The sequence below is a fragment of the Strix aluco genome, chromosome 1 (genome assembly GCF_031877795.1).
Source record: "Strix aluco isolate bStrAlu1 chromosome 1, bStrAlu1.hap1, whole genome shotgun sequence".
Lineage (NCBI taxonomy): Eukaryota > Metazoa > Chordata > Aves > Strigiformes > Strigidae > Strix > Strix aluco.
Window position 1 is genome coordinate 170,406,958 of NC_133931.1, and position 14,689 is coordinate 170,421,646.

Genomic DNA, 14,689 nt, shown 5'->3' on the forward strand with positions numbered 1-14,689 from the left:
CTAGTGCTGGGCCTGTAGAAGGCAACAAGCGTCTCCCAGAGAAGCCTCTAACTCCTTGGAGCCACCTTAAATTCCCTCCTGTCTGCCCTACCTGTTCTTCCTGGGTAACATGCATGGAAATGACATATTCCTGGACGCCCCTGAACCCCCAGTCTGTAAATCAAGTTGCTCCTTACCTCGATTAACTGTGCCATGGCAGCTCTCGAGCAGGACAAGAAGAGGGAGGAAGATCTCACCCAGGAGAGAGGATGCTGCAAGGGTGGATCCCACGCCATCTTCTCTTCCCAGTATATCTCCGACTTGTGTGCTGCAGCCCAAAGCAGGGGAGGTTATGTATAACCCAGCCAGCTCTCAGCAGCGTTCAGCATTTACCAGAAGCAGTCGCATGCTGTCCTGGCCCTTCTTTACTGCCTTCCTTTCTTTCTAACCCAGCAGCCACAGAGCTGACGCAGGGGAGTCATTAATTAATTAGACTGGTGTCGCTTACAGGCTGGTCTGCTGTTCCTCAAGCCGGGCTTCATGAAGGGGGGGGACAGGGGGAGCAAAGTAGCACTCAGAGCTCTTGCTGCTTCCCCAGAGGAAGACGATTTACTCGTTAAGACCCTGGGTTTGCTGCTTTTTTTTTTTTTTTTTTTTTTTAACAGCTGCCTGACTGATTCCAGCTCTCTTCTTGCTCTTGTTTTCCTCCTGGCCTGTTGAGAGAATTCTCTTCCCCTAATGAAAAAGGGCTGTAAGCCAAGCTGATGCATCATCAGCATCATAGCTACCCTATGCTAGCAGAATCCAGTGTTACTAGAGATGAGTGTTTCACATCTTGGGATTTTAAAAGCATCTTTCATCCCTGAAGGATCTTGTGGATGTGTTGCTACCATCTGCAACTTCACCCAGACTTGATCTGGGAAGGGAGCAGAAAGCAACTGGAAAGAGGATGTGCATAGCAAGTTGTAGAAGGTAAAGCTGCATGGCCACCATCTCCAGCTCAGCTCTGCTCGAGGGACTCCAGAAAATTATCTGAATCAGATGGACAGGGAAAGCATAGCTTGAGGGTTTGAGGGAGCGTGGGACTCTAATCTGGACTGTTCTTCCACCAAGGAGCAAACAAAACCTTTGGCCATGGAGTGAAAATGACGGTCAGAAGGAGAGTGACTGGATGAACCAGGTCTACTATATTCTCCCATACTCATAATTTCTTGTAGTATCCTTTACTGGAGGAAGTCTGGAATTTTAGTCAAGAAAACAAGCAATGAGATCTAGGATGATCTAGTCACTTCTGCTACTGTGTTCTAGCACTTTTAGAGAACTAAGCATAATTTCAGGAAAAAGAGCCTCATAGCAAATTAATATTTTACAAGCTCAAATAGGCAAGCCAGCTTTTAAGGTTTGCATTACTCATCAGATTGTGAAGATTAGAGGGAGGTGGAATGATGCCAACACGTGCATTGCTCCGGAGGAACAGCAGCCATTCGGTTCTCTGCTGCATTTGGGTTCGCTGCAGACTTACACGGTGACTGCTGGGTTGCCACGCATGAGATGATGGAAGACTGTGTGCTCAGAAAATCGATATAAGAATTAGGTGCTGTGGAAAGGGAACGCAGGATGCGGTGTTACGAGGTCTCATCAGCAGACGACAGATGGTGGCAGCATCGAGGCAGGGAATTATGCATCTGCCTCAAAAGTCGTGCAGCTTGGTCCTCCTTTCCCGGATGAAAATCCAGTCTCAGCTCAGATCCTAAGCAGTGGTTCACCGAGCTGGTTTTAATGTTTTTCAGCTTGATTTCTTAAGGAAATGGGACTTTTGGACATGATACTTTGCTTGCCACTCTACTCCTCCCTCCACCCTACCTTCCTCCTCTGGACTTCTAAAACTTTCCTGTTAACTCAGCTGAAATTCGCCAAGGTCCAGGAGACACTGAGTTTCTGTGCATTTCATTTTTAAAAAAAAGTGTGCTGTTGGGTAAAAAATTAAATCAGTTGTAGTGCCCATGGAAGGAAGAAGGATAGTATGGGCCATTCTTGCTGAACACCAGAGGATCCATGCTGGGCAGAGATGTCATGACAAGCTGAGCCATGGGAGCGTTGGTTAGCATCTTGATAGACACCAGTGAACGCAACCACAGGGCATAAATCCATGGCAAACTGGGCTCCACTCCTGCTGCTTTTTAGGAAACACTGTGGAAGCACGAGTACTAGTCTGCTTAGAGCAGCTTATGGAAATGCACCCGCTGTGCCCTGGGTCAAACACAATATAAGCTCCCTAAGCCTCTGGGCTGCTATTTCCAGAGTGCAGTTTATTAGTAGTGCCTTGCCCATAAGCTGGGAGTTCAACACTGCTCCCATCCTTTTATTTGTGGGTTCTCAAGAGGTGTGGGGTTTGGGGAATTTTCTTTTGTTTTTTAATGCAGTGAGCAAATTAGACTGTGACTTTCCTGCCGCTGATGGGGAGCTATCTACTCTCCGTGTGCTCATGGACCGGGCCTGCTGTGGCATCAAACCACCGCTGGAAAACATTTGTGCCAAGAGTTATGCAAAAACAGCACAAACCAACCCGATCACTTTTTTTTTTGCCAGCCTCCGGATTTCTTATTCTATATGTGGGTGACTGAAGTGAAGCGCTTCCTTTAGTTTTCAGGGGGAAAAAAAGAAAAAAAGTAGATTTCTGCAGACTCCAGACCTTCCAGCATTTTATAATTTCATTTCAGCTTCTTTCCTTGGGACAATTTGAAAATACCTGGAGTAGATCAGAGCAGAACCTCCTGCTGGGATTTTAAATTATAAGATTTCATATTGGTCTGCTATTCCTTTGAGTTTTCAGTTTGTTGTTGTTTTTTTTTTTTTTTTTTTTTTTCTTTTTGTTAGAAGTTTTTTCGTGACAAGAAGGACAAAAAAAACCTCTTTATATGCAAACATCTACTTCTAGTTTGGTGACCTGAGCCATCAAGCTGGATATTTTGTAGAGAGAAAAAAAACTGTTACAAAACTCATGAATTTAGCAACAGTGAGGAAGTAGGCTTTGCAGAGAGAGGGGAAATAGTTGTCTTTTTCAATACACACCCCAACCAGCGATGACCCCTCCCTGGGTAAGGTTGGTCATAGCCCACATTGCACATGCTGTTACGTCCTGACTAGTGGATGACCACCAATCTCTAAGTGAAACCACAGGCGCTGCGAAACTTGTCATCTTCCTATTTATAGCTTGTGCCTTTTGCATCCTCTTGGGAAAGAAATGAAATGTGGCTCTTGCTAAACATGTCACCTCGCCAATCGCTGCGGTGCTGGCGTTGGTGCTACGCAAAACTGTGACAATGCCGTTTGGGAGAACACTGCAGTGTTCATCTGTGAGAGTTTGCTCAGTGTGGCAGCAAAAGGCCCAGGGGTCAAACCACTGAAAGAGGATGTGGCCCTTGCCTGCCTTATCTTCTCCCCCACCATGCAGCTTCTTTGCTATCTGCCTGCATTTGGAGCGATGGGCAAATGGATGAAGAGCCATGGGGGACTCAAGGTCTGGTCTCCCTGGAAATGCACTGAGCATGTAAGAGGAGAGCAGGGAAGTGAGTGTCCTTGCTTTATTCTGGCTTTATTGATAGCGATGTCTGCCAAGTAGCTGGGATTTCTTAATAAGGTTTCTATTGCAAATGTTATGAGGGGCCCTGAAGAGAGAAGTTGTGTGTCCCACATGTGCTCGTGCTCACTTACTTGTGGTAAACTTGTTTGCAGGCACTGTTGACAGAAATCTGAGACTGGACCAGTGGGTAACTTTCGTGCACGTCACAGCTGTTATGCTGCTCCTTCTGCTGGGTACACACTGCTTCCCTTCCTCCACGTGCTTCAAAGTACATTGAAGCCGTGGTCATGGACACTGTGCGGGGTTACAGCATTTGCAGAGAAATAACCCCTTGCCATGAAAAATGCATGTTCCTGAATGAGTGGGAATAAGGGATTTGGGGGAAGACGAAGGGTCTCTTTTCCTGGCCAAGTGTAGGATCATCTCTGTCCAACCACCCCAGAGCCTCCATGCCCTCCACCAATCACTTCCAGGCTTTCTCTGCTCTCCTTGCTCTTCTCCCAGAGCAGTGAGGTCCCAAGCTCATGTGCTTGCCTGCGCTCACGAGTGTTTGGAGATTTCCAGGGAGACCAGGCTCCCAGTTCCCCATCACTCTTCAGCCCAACCATGAGCAAAGAGGGGGAAGCCCCAGGGTGGAGGAGAAGAGCTGGGAGCCAGGAGAGGGGAGAAGCCAGGAGAAAGAAGGAACGAGTCTTTTTAAATACCTTTGGCTGCAGTTTAATCCCCAGAGTGTGGTGAAATGTTTTTCCCTTTATCTTTGCAGTCCCCTTTAGGTAGGCTGCCCTCTGTCCCTGCAGACTGTGGCTAGGAAACCTCCTTTGTTGGAGAAATGTGGAGGCTGCATTTGTTTTCAGTTGGCTCCGTCATAACTTGCCTGCCCTGTGTACCGAAGAAGCATGACAAGCTTTCCCGCAGAGCTGAAGGCAAACTCAGGAACACCCCTAACGCTTGCCTATAGGGAGCAGGAGCCACATCACCCGTCTGCAGCTGCCGTTTCCCTTTAAATTCTCTAAAAGCCATTCAAGTGTTGAGTAGCTCGCTGAAATTTAATGTGGAGACTGGCCAAACGATGGCAGCCTGCCAGGGGTTTCCATGTCTACCAAGAATGTTTTGCAGTGCAACTTGGGAGAGGAACATTACTTCCTTCAATATTTCTTTCTTTTCCCTCCCCTTAAAGTGAGTAAATAAAGCAGCTGAAAAGTTAGAGCAGGCAGCTTTCACCACCAGCTCCTCTTTCCATTCACATGGCTCCATATCCTGGCTGACAGCTCGACCCATGGTAAGGCGGACTTTTTGCTCAGGTGGCATTTGGCTGCTGGGAGATGTTACTAAACCACTGTTGAAGTGGTCTCATGGGAGATTGTGGTCCTATCGCAAAAGATTTGGCTCTGTGCCATCATGAAGATCAGGGGGTTACAGCTTTGGAAATGGGGTGATGTTCAGTGCGTGACTGTCTCTCTCAAAAGTTTATTGATTGGGTGTTTTGTAGGGTTAGGAAAGGATGCATCCATGTTTAAGACACAAGACAGTTTGGGGAGGCTGTGAATTCAGCAAAATCCTGTAATTTCTGCTTCAGTAAAACAGGAATGTTGCTCATTTCCTACTTGCATCAAGGCATTCACAAAATCCGTCCTGCTGCTGATAGGGCATGTGCCGCGGGAGCAGGATATAATGGTGTGATTCACCACAACACTATGGGACAAGGTGCCTTTGTTTCTCCGGCAGCATGTCTCCAGGCGGTTGGACTCGTCATGTAGCCGACATGCCTCATGGTTGTAGGTGGCTTCCAGCCCAGTGGGACAGAGCCTTGCTGTCCCCATTTGGCTGCTGAAGGAGGTTGGACACGGCCAGTGTGGTGTCATGGGATGGTTACTCAAAGGCAAGTAGAAGTTGGACACTGTTCTTATGTCACCACAGAAAGAAGGTCATCTCCTCCTGGTTTGCTCTATCTCCAGGGACAATGTTGCAGTCACTTGTCATTGCTCTTGTGGCAAAGGTGGGTTGCTGATGGGCTGTCTGGTCTATGCTGTTACCTCAGTGTGGGATTTGGGAACCAGGAGGGATAGGAATGGGGGGAAGGCTGGGCCAAGACTCGCTCCACTCTTTGGAGTTGCTTATGTGCTAGCTGACCCTCGTCATCTTTTCTCATGCTGCCTGCGTTTGAGGAGAGCCTTTCCCAGCCCTCTCAAATCAAATGGTGGCTTTCTCAGGAGGTACCCATAAAACCCGTCTGGTGATGGGGGGGGACTAGTCTTGGCCACAAGAAATGTCTCATGTGTTAAGAAAGGAAATCTAGTTGACTTCTGCTCTCCATCCTCCTTCAGGGAGTCTCTCGCCTATCTGTAGCTTGACACCCTTGCTCCTCTTTCATATCTCCACGTGCCAGATGCCTCTGGCTATTGGATTGCTCTGATCTGCCGACTGGATGAATCTGACATAGCTTGCCAAGGAGTGGGAAGAAGGGCCCAGCATTGCAGCTGGGGTTGTGTCACCCTGCTCAGAGTGTTTGGAAGAGCCCTGGTAAAAATCACTGTCCTCCTGCAGCTGAGCACTGTAGACTTCTGTGCTGTTCCCCAGTTGGGCTGTTCTGCAGCCCAGAAGACTCATGCAGTTAAGTACTTGCTTATCTCACTAGTACCACCTCTCTGCTCCAACTCAGACAAATTTTCACATCCTTTTCAGAGCTGGAAGGGTTTTAATCATTCTGCTACAATGAAAGAGCAATATGATTTTTATTATTACAGTTTTCTGGAAACTTATCCATCCAACTAGCCACTGAAAGGCTCATGGTTTCAGAGAACTTTGCACAGAGGAAGAAGCTGTTCTGAGCTGAAAGATGACAGCTTGACGCTAACATAAAAGTGGGTTTCTTTTTGTCTTTTTTTCCTGTTTTCTGGCTTCCTGCACGTACAGCAGCTCCTGTGGAATTGGGACTGACTGACAGAGGCAGTTTTCCCCTTTAGCAAGGCCTTTGGTTAGACAAGCTACCACAGAGCAATAAATAGTTTGGAGTCATGAGTCATGTTTCATTCTTGTAACTAACCAGGCATCCTAGGTTTATTTAAAAAAGGCTTCTTTGTTTCTGTGTTTGTTGTTACAGAGAAGTAATCCTCAACCAAAGTCCCAATGGATTTCTTGGGCTGGCCAGCTGTCACTGTCGAAGGTAGCTGCTCTAAGGACTGGTATTTCTATCTGTTTTGTTCTGCGGAGTAACAATTAGAATTGCTTTAGTGAGCAGTAAGCATATTAGTCATGTAACACTATGTGTTATGGTGTGCCGAATGAGCTTGTGTTTTTGGATATGATGTGGGGCTTGGTGCAGTCGAGGAGGTGCTTGGTATCTTCACAAAGTGTCTGTAAACCATCTGGGCTTTCCAAAGTTCTGAGAGCGATGTAGCACCCTGACCTTTGGATAGTAGCTATGGCCAGATGGACGGGTATCCTGACTTGCCCCTCTGCCCTCAGGGTAGAAGCAAGTACCACAGGTCATGTGGAGGGAGACGCACCTTGAAATGGTGATCATCCCCACCATGACCATCTAGTTCTCCCACCTTGGCAGCCTGATCTCCTGTGCTGGGTAGGACAGGGGGAGGATGGGACCAGTTGGTGCAGCTCATGATGCACAGTTTCAGCACCACCTTGTTGCAGTTGGAGTTTGTCCAACAGGCTAAGGAACTGGTACAGCTTGACTAACAGGCACAAGAAGACATGTTACTCTCGGGTACTTTTTGGTCCTTGGGTCAGGACCAAAGTTTTGTCCCTTATGCTGGTGGCAATTGTGCTCCTGTTTAGTTTTGCCCCTTTCCAGCTCTTCCTTACTCTAAAGAGAACCAGGTGCTACCTGGTGAAGGCCATCAGCCAACAGCTATAGTGTTTTGTTAATGCCTTGGATGACCTTGGACTTCTACAACTTCAAAGTTACAGCAAGTCCCTGCTGGTGATGGACCTTTGGCAATGCTGGTGCTAAGAACTGGGTCTGCCATAGACCAGTCACTGCATGGACATGTCATTAGAGACAATACCGGGACCAACTGCTAACAGAGGAGAGCACAGGTGGAGTGGACTTGCCAAAGGTCATGTAAACAGCTGGGGAAATGGTATTTAGGTCATCTGGCTGCTCAGCTAAGGCTAAGATGTCTAGACAGTGCATATTTCCAGGGATTAACTCCTGACTCTTCAAGCTGAGAACCTGTGTGTGATCAATACTGCGACATTCAGTTTGCATCTACATAAGGAAATGAGTGTGGTAAGGAAAGATGTTGAGTCTATGTTGCTCTTTTCCATGCCTTCTCTCCTTATGCTTGTTCTGTGCCTGTCCTGCTCCTGGCCAGTCTTGTGCTGCAATATGCCCCTGGTCTTGTCTGATTGTCATCTCCTGCTTGTGTGGACAGGAATATAGATGCAGATATATGGCTGTTTGCAGTGCCTGTTACCTGCATCCTGACATGAGTCTGGAGAATTTCTAGAAGTGTTTGATTTCTATACTGATTTACTACTGGATGGTAGCTCAGATGTAGAAAACATGCCTGTATCTATTGTTGATCCCAGTTTCTTGTTCCTTGTTTTCTAATCCTTCCTGCCTTCCATGCCTCTCTTACCCTTTAGGGAAAAGACTTTTGTTGTCTCAGTGAAAAGAACCAGGACAAGTTTGATTATCAAGAAGATTGTGAAACTTCTTTTGCATGAGATATGAATAATTGCACACTTAGCTCCTGTTCCATGCATAGTTTCCTAATGGCATGCACAAATACCCTGTTTCTGGGCTTGAAAGGCACATGAGTTAAACAGTACGTGCTTGGATTGGGCATCCACCTCTATGCTAGAGTCCCCTGGGTGAGTGAATCTGAGTACTTCAGCTTGTTGCTCCTGTCTGGGGTGGGTGCTGTGTTAGATACTTACCTGGCTGAAGTGTAACAGACTCAATGAGGTCCCAACTGCTGTGACTGCCCTGTTCCTTGCCAAAGCCTCAGATGGTCCTGTAGCATGCCTGTAGCAAGGCAGCAGAAATATCAGGTTGGTGTTAGCTGGGATTATGGGCCTGGTGCCATTTTAGATTTGCATTGCCTCCTCTGTCTCCCAACTCAGTCCTTTTAATGGACACTGATGTGCATTTGAAACTCCTGGATGTTTTGAGGGGTAAATGAAGTTGCTGATTTTTTAAAATAACTTTTTGGAAGGAAGAAAGTTTCTTATATGGGGGCCCCCAATATAAGAAGAACACAGACCTGCTTGAGCGGATCCAGAGGAGGCCACAGAGATGATCAGGGGGCTGGAGCTCCTCCCTTACGAGGAGAGCCTGAGAGAGTTGGGGGCATTCAGCTGGAGAAGGGAAGGCTCCGTGGAGACCTTAGAGCACCCTTCCAGGACTTAAAGGGGCTACAGGAAAGGTGGGGAGGGACTCTTGATCAGGGGGGTAGGGATAGGGTGAGGGATAATGGTTTTAAACTGAGGGAGGGTAGACTTAGATTAGATAGAAGGAAGAAATTCTTCCTTGTGAGGGTGGTGAGGCCCTGGCACAGGTTGCCCAGAGAAGCTGTGGCTGCCCCCTCCCTGGAAGGGTTCAAGGCCAGGTTGGACGGGGCTTTGGGCAACCTGGGCTAGTGGAAGGTATCCCTGCCCATAGCAGGGGGGTTGGAACTGGATGACTTTTAACATCCCATCCAACCCAAACCCTTCTATGATTCTATGAAAAGAAAGCTATATAATACTGGAATTTATGCTAGAAGGAACTATCTTTTGTTGGAGGAAAAAAATATATTTTTCTCATATCTTCACATAGCCTCTACCTAGGGGTAAGCAGGAGCTGAGGTTTCTTTGAGTGATGCTGTGGGAACGGGAGGCTGCAGGTTGTTTGCTGCTGCTCTGGGACATGCTTCAGTAACCCCGTATTGGAGCTGGTATAGTCAAGGATATTCTTGTAACTGAGTGAGTCATAAAGCTGCTATTTCCAGAATGGTTGGGTTTTGTAACATGGGATGGCATTGCCCTGGTGATAGAAAGATGTGCTGGCCAATAGAGCTGACTCAGCATTACTGGCCCCAGAACTCAAGCATTTGCCTGAGACCTAGTTTCAGCAGAGAAAATTGGACTATAAATAGGCTTTGGTTAAAAAACAAAACAAAACAGAAAAAAACTCCTTGATGGAAAAGGCAACTTGTTTCAGGGAAGCCGTGTTTAGAGGAAATCATGAGGATTGTGAGATGCTTGACTGTGAGGGTGGTGAGACACAGAAACAGGTTGCACAGAGAAGTTGTAGACGCCTCATTATTGGAAGCGTTCAAAGTCAGGTTGGACAGGGCTTTGAGCAACCTGATCTAGCAAAAGATGTCCCTGCCCATGGCAAGGGGGTTGGACTAGATGATTTTTTAAAGATCTCTCCAAACCCAAACCATTCTGTGATTCTATGAAAGGAGACATTTTCCTACAAAGTATGAACTGGGGTGAGATTTGGTGGAGGTTTCTGTTCTCATGGTTAAAAACCCTAAGCAAGAGGAGCAAGATGAACTCTTTTTCTTAGAGTTTTTTTGATCAAACTTGGTTTGGTATTTCTAGAGAGGTAAATGCTTTTAGTTGCCATAGGTGGTTGAATGCCAATTTGCTGTGTTATCTATTTAAGGGAAGACCTCTTGGAGACTGTATATTTCACAGAATCACAGAATCAACCAGGTTGGAAAGGACCTTGAAGATCATCTAGTCCAACCATTAACCTAGCACTGCCAGTTCTCATATTTGTTGCCACCGCACAGCAACTGCCTCTCCCCAATCCCTTGAGTAGATGTTTCTAGCAATGGTGTTAAGCCTAGCTTTAAACCATGATCCCCAGAGTGACAAATGCAAGCATAGGAAACAAAGATTTAAAACTGAGCTCAAGAAGGAAAGCAAAATATAAAGCCTGAATCATCTAATATTGCTGTCTGTAGACAAATGCTAGTAGCAGCCCCTAAGCTTACGTCTAGAAATGGTATCGTATGCTCTATGTTTAAGATCTGTGGCTGCAAAAAACCAGCAATAATTTCATTAATAACGATCTGATCAGATAACGGGAGAGACACATAGAGCTGACAGGGAAGATTTCTAAAGACTTCCACAGAAAACCACTGTGTTTATTTAATAAAAACTGTTAGTAGAAGCAGCTTAGTTCTGACAAAACTTCAGGCATAGACTACTTTTTTTTTTTTTTTTTTTTTTTTCCAAAAAGAATAGCTGCATCTGTCAATGTGTCCCTGATTATTTTAGTTGTTGTTTATTTTTTAGAATTGAAAGTCTCTCAGGTCTACTTTCCTTTATTTACTTCAAGGTTTGAAACCAACAAGTTCCCAAGACCAGAACAGGACTTTTTGTATTTGGGTTGATCAGGAGCAAAACTCACCTATTTGCCAAATAGGTCTTTGAGTATGTTTTTTCCCTCTTTTTCCCCCCAAATCAAAGCAGGATGGGGAACCAACTGGAGTATTACAAGATGTATGCATGTGGTTACAGTAGTATTACAAGATGTGCATGTCTCATGCACAGCCTTAGATGCTCTTGAAACACCTGTGTCCTCATCACTGTCCTGTCTACTGTAGAAATGTTCTAGACAGCAGAGCACTATTGACACTTCACACACAACAACCACTTAACCAAAACCCTACAGAAACAAGCCACAATGCTGAGCTTGAGGCCCAGACCCAAATGTTCTCAGTGGGCTGAACATGGAGGCTGTAGATGTAAGGTGGGCTCTCCAGTGTCCATCTCCCCCAGCATGGAGCAGAGCTCCTAGGCCTCTCATGCAATGCTGCAGGGGAGCTGGAGATCCCCAAACCTTTGTGCTCAATAGGGAAATACTCAGCACTGGGATCTCTGAAACCCTCCCCCCTTTCTGGAGGGTTGGCACTATCATAAGCTCTGCCAGGGAGCGACCTCCATCTGTCTAGGGACCTGAAGGCTGGGAAGTCCTCCTGAGCTCAAGCATCTATGTAAAGACTTTGAAAGAACTTGAGGTGCTTGTCTGCCATCTAGTCCCTTGTGGGTGAGCCCTCCTCAGGATATGGAAAATTCTGATTTCATTCCAAATTTTGGACTGGAAGAAAAAGGTCGGTAATTGTGCTGAAGTCCTGATCACCAGCTCTTTGACTTCACAGCTTGCAGAGCAGGTAGGAGGCTGGCAGTGAGCTCATTGCTCACTCATCCTTTCCATTCCCCATCTGCATCCTTCCTTGATTGTTCCCCGCTGTGTGCGAGGACTGCTGCTCTGAGGGTTGCTACTCTGCCTGCCTGTGTGGTGTAAACCATTGTGTTGAGGCAGACAGTCAGTTATGGGCACGTCCCTCTTGGAAAAGTCCCCAGGAGTTCGGGAAAGTGGGAAGGAAGTCAACAAAATGCAAGAACCTCGCAGAACAAAAGGTGATTGAAGCATTTCTTGTCTCCTGTTACACCCTGAGAATCCTCGCTGTAGAAACCGACTGATCCCTCAGCCTGCAGTAAGTTCCAGTAGTTTGTACAAGTCCTTGAAATCAGGTAGCTGGGGAGGAGGGAAGCTGCTGAGTCGTAACATGTCGGAGCGCCTGGGAAAGAATGGGGCTTTATTAGTACTCTTTGGCACACTCTGAAGCAGAAGGGGAGGGCATGGGGCTTTCGTCAGGCAGTGTAACTGCTTTTTCTGATGTGGAGAGCAAGTGCACGGTGGTGGCTGCTGCTTTGACAAAATGCTTGTGGGAATTTGCTGTAACTGGGGATCAACTCGAAAAAAACTTTTGTACTTGTAGGAGGCGGGGTGGTGGCTGAGGTCGAGTGGATGGGCTGGGGAGGACTCTGGGTCTCCCTGATAGATGGACTTGGGGGTTTGGGGTTTGTTTTCAGGTTTTTTTAGAAGGAGGGGAAATAGTTACTGCTGGCTGAGGTGTAGCAGAGGACAGACTTTGCATGCATGGTGTGCAGGCTGTCACACGCTCTCAACAGCAGGCTCTGAATAGCAGGAAACGTCCTGTTTCCCAGGGTTTCCATCTGTGAGCTACAGCCAGTGCAGTAGTCGCGTGAGGGGAGAAACTGGCAGCAACAGGAGATTCATTTGGCAAACTGCTATGGGAATGTACTGTAGGTGAAAAGGGACTAGAGCTGAGGAATGGCACTGCACAAGGGAAAATACGTCCTGTCCTTTTCTCTTTCATTTTCCTGTATTTTAAGTTTCCCTAACACATGAGCTGCAAGAGCGTAGATCACAAAATGTCCTTTTAAAAAGGCAAATAACAAATAATTGCTTTAGAAACCCTATTTGCACATATTTCGTAACTGTTTCTCTGGGCTCTGTGGGTGTCTAATCTAATGAACAGGCCCAGATTTGTGTTTCAGCAAACGAGGCGGCTAGACGTGGGAGGGAGAGGTGGGAGGGGAGAGCAGTGGCTCTGACAGAGTATTTCAGGACTCAGAAGCTCAGAGGAGCCGCTGCTGTAGCATTTACCACGGGGGAATTTTAATTGGCTGCTTTATGCAAGGTACGTTGCTCTACGCGCTGGTTGTTTTGGGGTTTTGCGACCAGTGTTCATTGGTTGGTTGTTTTCCCATTGATCCCGAGTCTCAGTTTTATCTTTAGCCATGTATTATTGGAGGGATATAAGACCAGCCTTAGCAGGCTGAAGGGACTGTTAGAGGTAATGTGCCATGAGTAAAAGCTCTGAGGCAGAGCAGTGTTTTCTACAGGTAGAAATTTTACTGGTGCAAATCCCCAAAGGCATGGAGTGCATTTTCCTGGAGTGTAAGATGCACTTGCGTGCACTCCTGTGCTTCATCTAGACAACACATTGGCCTTGCACAAAGAAGGTACGTTGTCGTTAAGGTATTTAATTCCCAGAATGGTCTAGACTTGTGGCGTTAAATCCTCCGCTTGCTCTCACCTTATGTTTTCCAGAAAGGGATGCTGGAGAAGCATGTGCACGTGCAGTCCCTCTCCTGCAGGCAGCTGCCTGATGCTGTGTGTGTTGGGGCTTGCTCCTGTTTTGAGGAAGGGATTTTCCACCCATGCCAGGCAGCCTCGCCTGGCAATACAAGCCTGGTGAAGTAAGGCTGGAAGCTGTGCATTCACACTGGGGTTGCACAGCTTGTCTGGCGCAGTAAAGAAAGCAATACCCAACTAATTAGTCGGGGCAAGAGAGGCAGATAAGCTCGCCTGGGTTTCTGCAGGGGAGGGAAGTGGTCAAAAGCTTGCAGGTGTCTTAGGTGTTAAGTGAAAAGTCTGGGTCAAAGGCCTAATTATAGGGGAACAGTAATACACTATAGACTTTTAAAAAGTAACAAATAACTATGTGTTTAGAGCCAGAGGAGGAGGAGCTGCAGATCACAGGAGGGACTGGTTTTTAAGCTTTAGCTTAGTTTAATTTGGACTTGGACCAAAGCTGTGTCTCTTTGTCTGTGGAAATTTCCTATGGCCTGGAAGCTTCCTAGACCTTGCAGCTGCTCCCTGAACTTGGTAGTTTCATTACCGCTACTGCAATGACTTCAATTCCCAATGAGCTGCAAGACAAGATTTTTGAGAATCTGCAAGGAAACCAAGCAGAATCAAGACCCTGCCTTCAATTTACTAATGCATTTTGGAGGCAAACAATATCAGTGTTGTGGTTTGAGCTCAGAGGACAACTGAGCACCACACAGCCATTCTCTGCCCCCTTCCTCCCCAGCGCTGAGAAGGGGAAAATAAGCAAAAATGCTGCTCACTCCCCACTTATCCCCAGCACTGAGAAGGAGGGAAGCAAAAGACCCAGGAACTTGAGATAAGGACAGGAAGGGATGACCTCATCGCACAGGCAAAACCCAGGCTCATTAGGGGAAGAAAAAAAGAACATAAATTTAATACAGACACTAACAACAATAACATGTAACAGACAAAGTAGGACCATGAGAAGCATTACCACATCTTGAAAACACCTTCTCCCCACCCCTCCCTTCTTCCCAGGCTCAGCTTTGCTCCTGATTTCTCTACCTCCTCCCTCCAGCGGCACAGGGAACAGGGAATGGGGGGTGCGGTCAGTCCCGCTGTGTCTTCCACCTCGGGGGAGGTGGGAACTTCTGGCATTCCTCCCCTGTCCCAGCACGGTCCCCCTTTCACAGGAGACAGTCCTCCACAAACCAACTCTGACGTGAGTCGCTCCCACAGGC

The 14,689-nt window shown here is 46.9% G+C and overlaps 2 protein-coding genes across 7 annotated transcripts in view; one reads left to right on the forward strand and one right to left on the reverse strand.

Moving 5' to 3' along the window:
• TMIE (transmembrane inner ear) overlaps positions 1-463 on the reverse strand; it is a 38,522-nt gene extending 38,059 nt beyond the window's left edge. The window contains exon 1 of the mRNA XM_074850194.1: positions 177-463. Coding sequence (XP_074706295.1) covers positions 177-275 — 99 coding nt within the window. The 5' untranslated portion in view covers positions 276-463. The remainder of the gene's footprint in view (positions 1-176) is intronic.
• Positions 464-3,508: 3,045 nt separating this feature from the next.
• Positions 3,509-14,689, forward strand: part of ALS2CL (ALS2 C-terminal like) — a 50,110-nt gene continuing 38,929 nt past the window's right edge. The window contains exon 1 of one of the 6 annotated variants that reach the window (XM_074845116.1): positions 3,509-3,529. Coding sequence is in view for 1 of the 6 variants with exons in the window: in XM_074845135.1 (XP_074701236.1) it covers positions 4,839-4,841 (3 nt within the window). In the remaining 5 variants the exon portion in view is untranslated. Of the gene's footprint in view, positions 3,530-4,764; positions 4,842-6,704; positions 6,726-11,771; positions 12,022-12,948; positions 13,033-14,689 lie in introns of those variants that run through there. The other 5 variants (XM_074845135.1, XM_074845160.1, XM_074845152.1 and 2 more) reach the window with 5 other exon arrangements.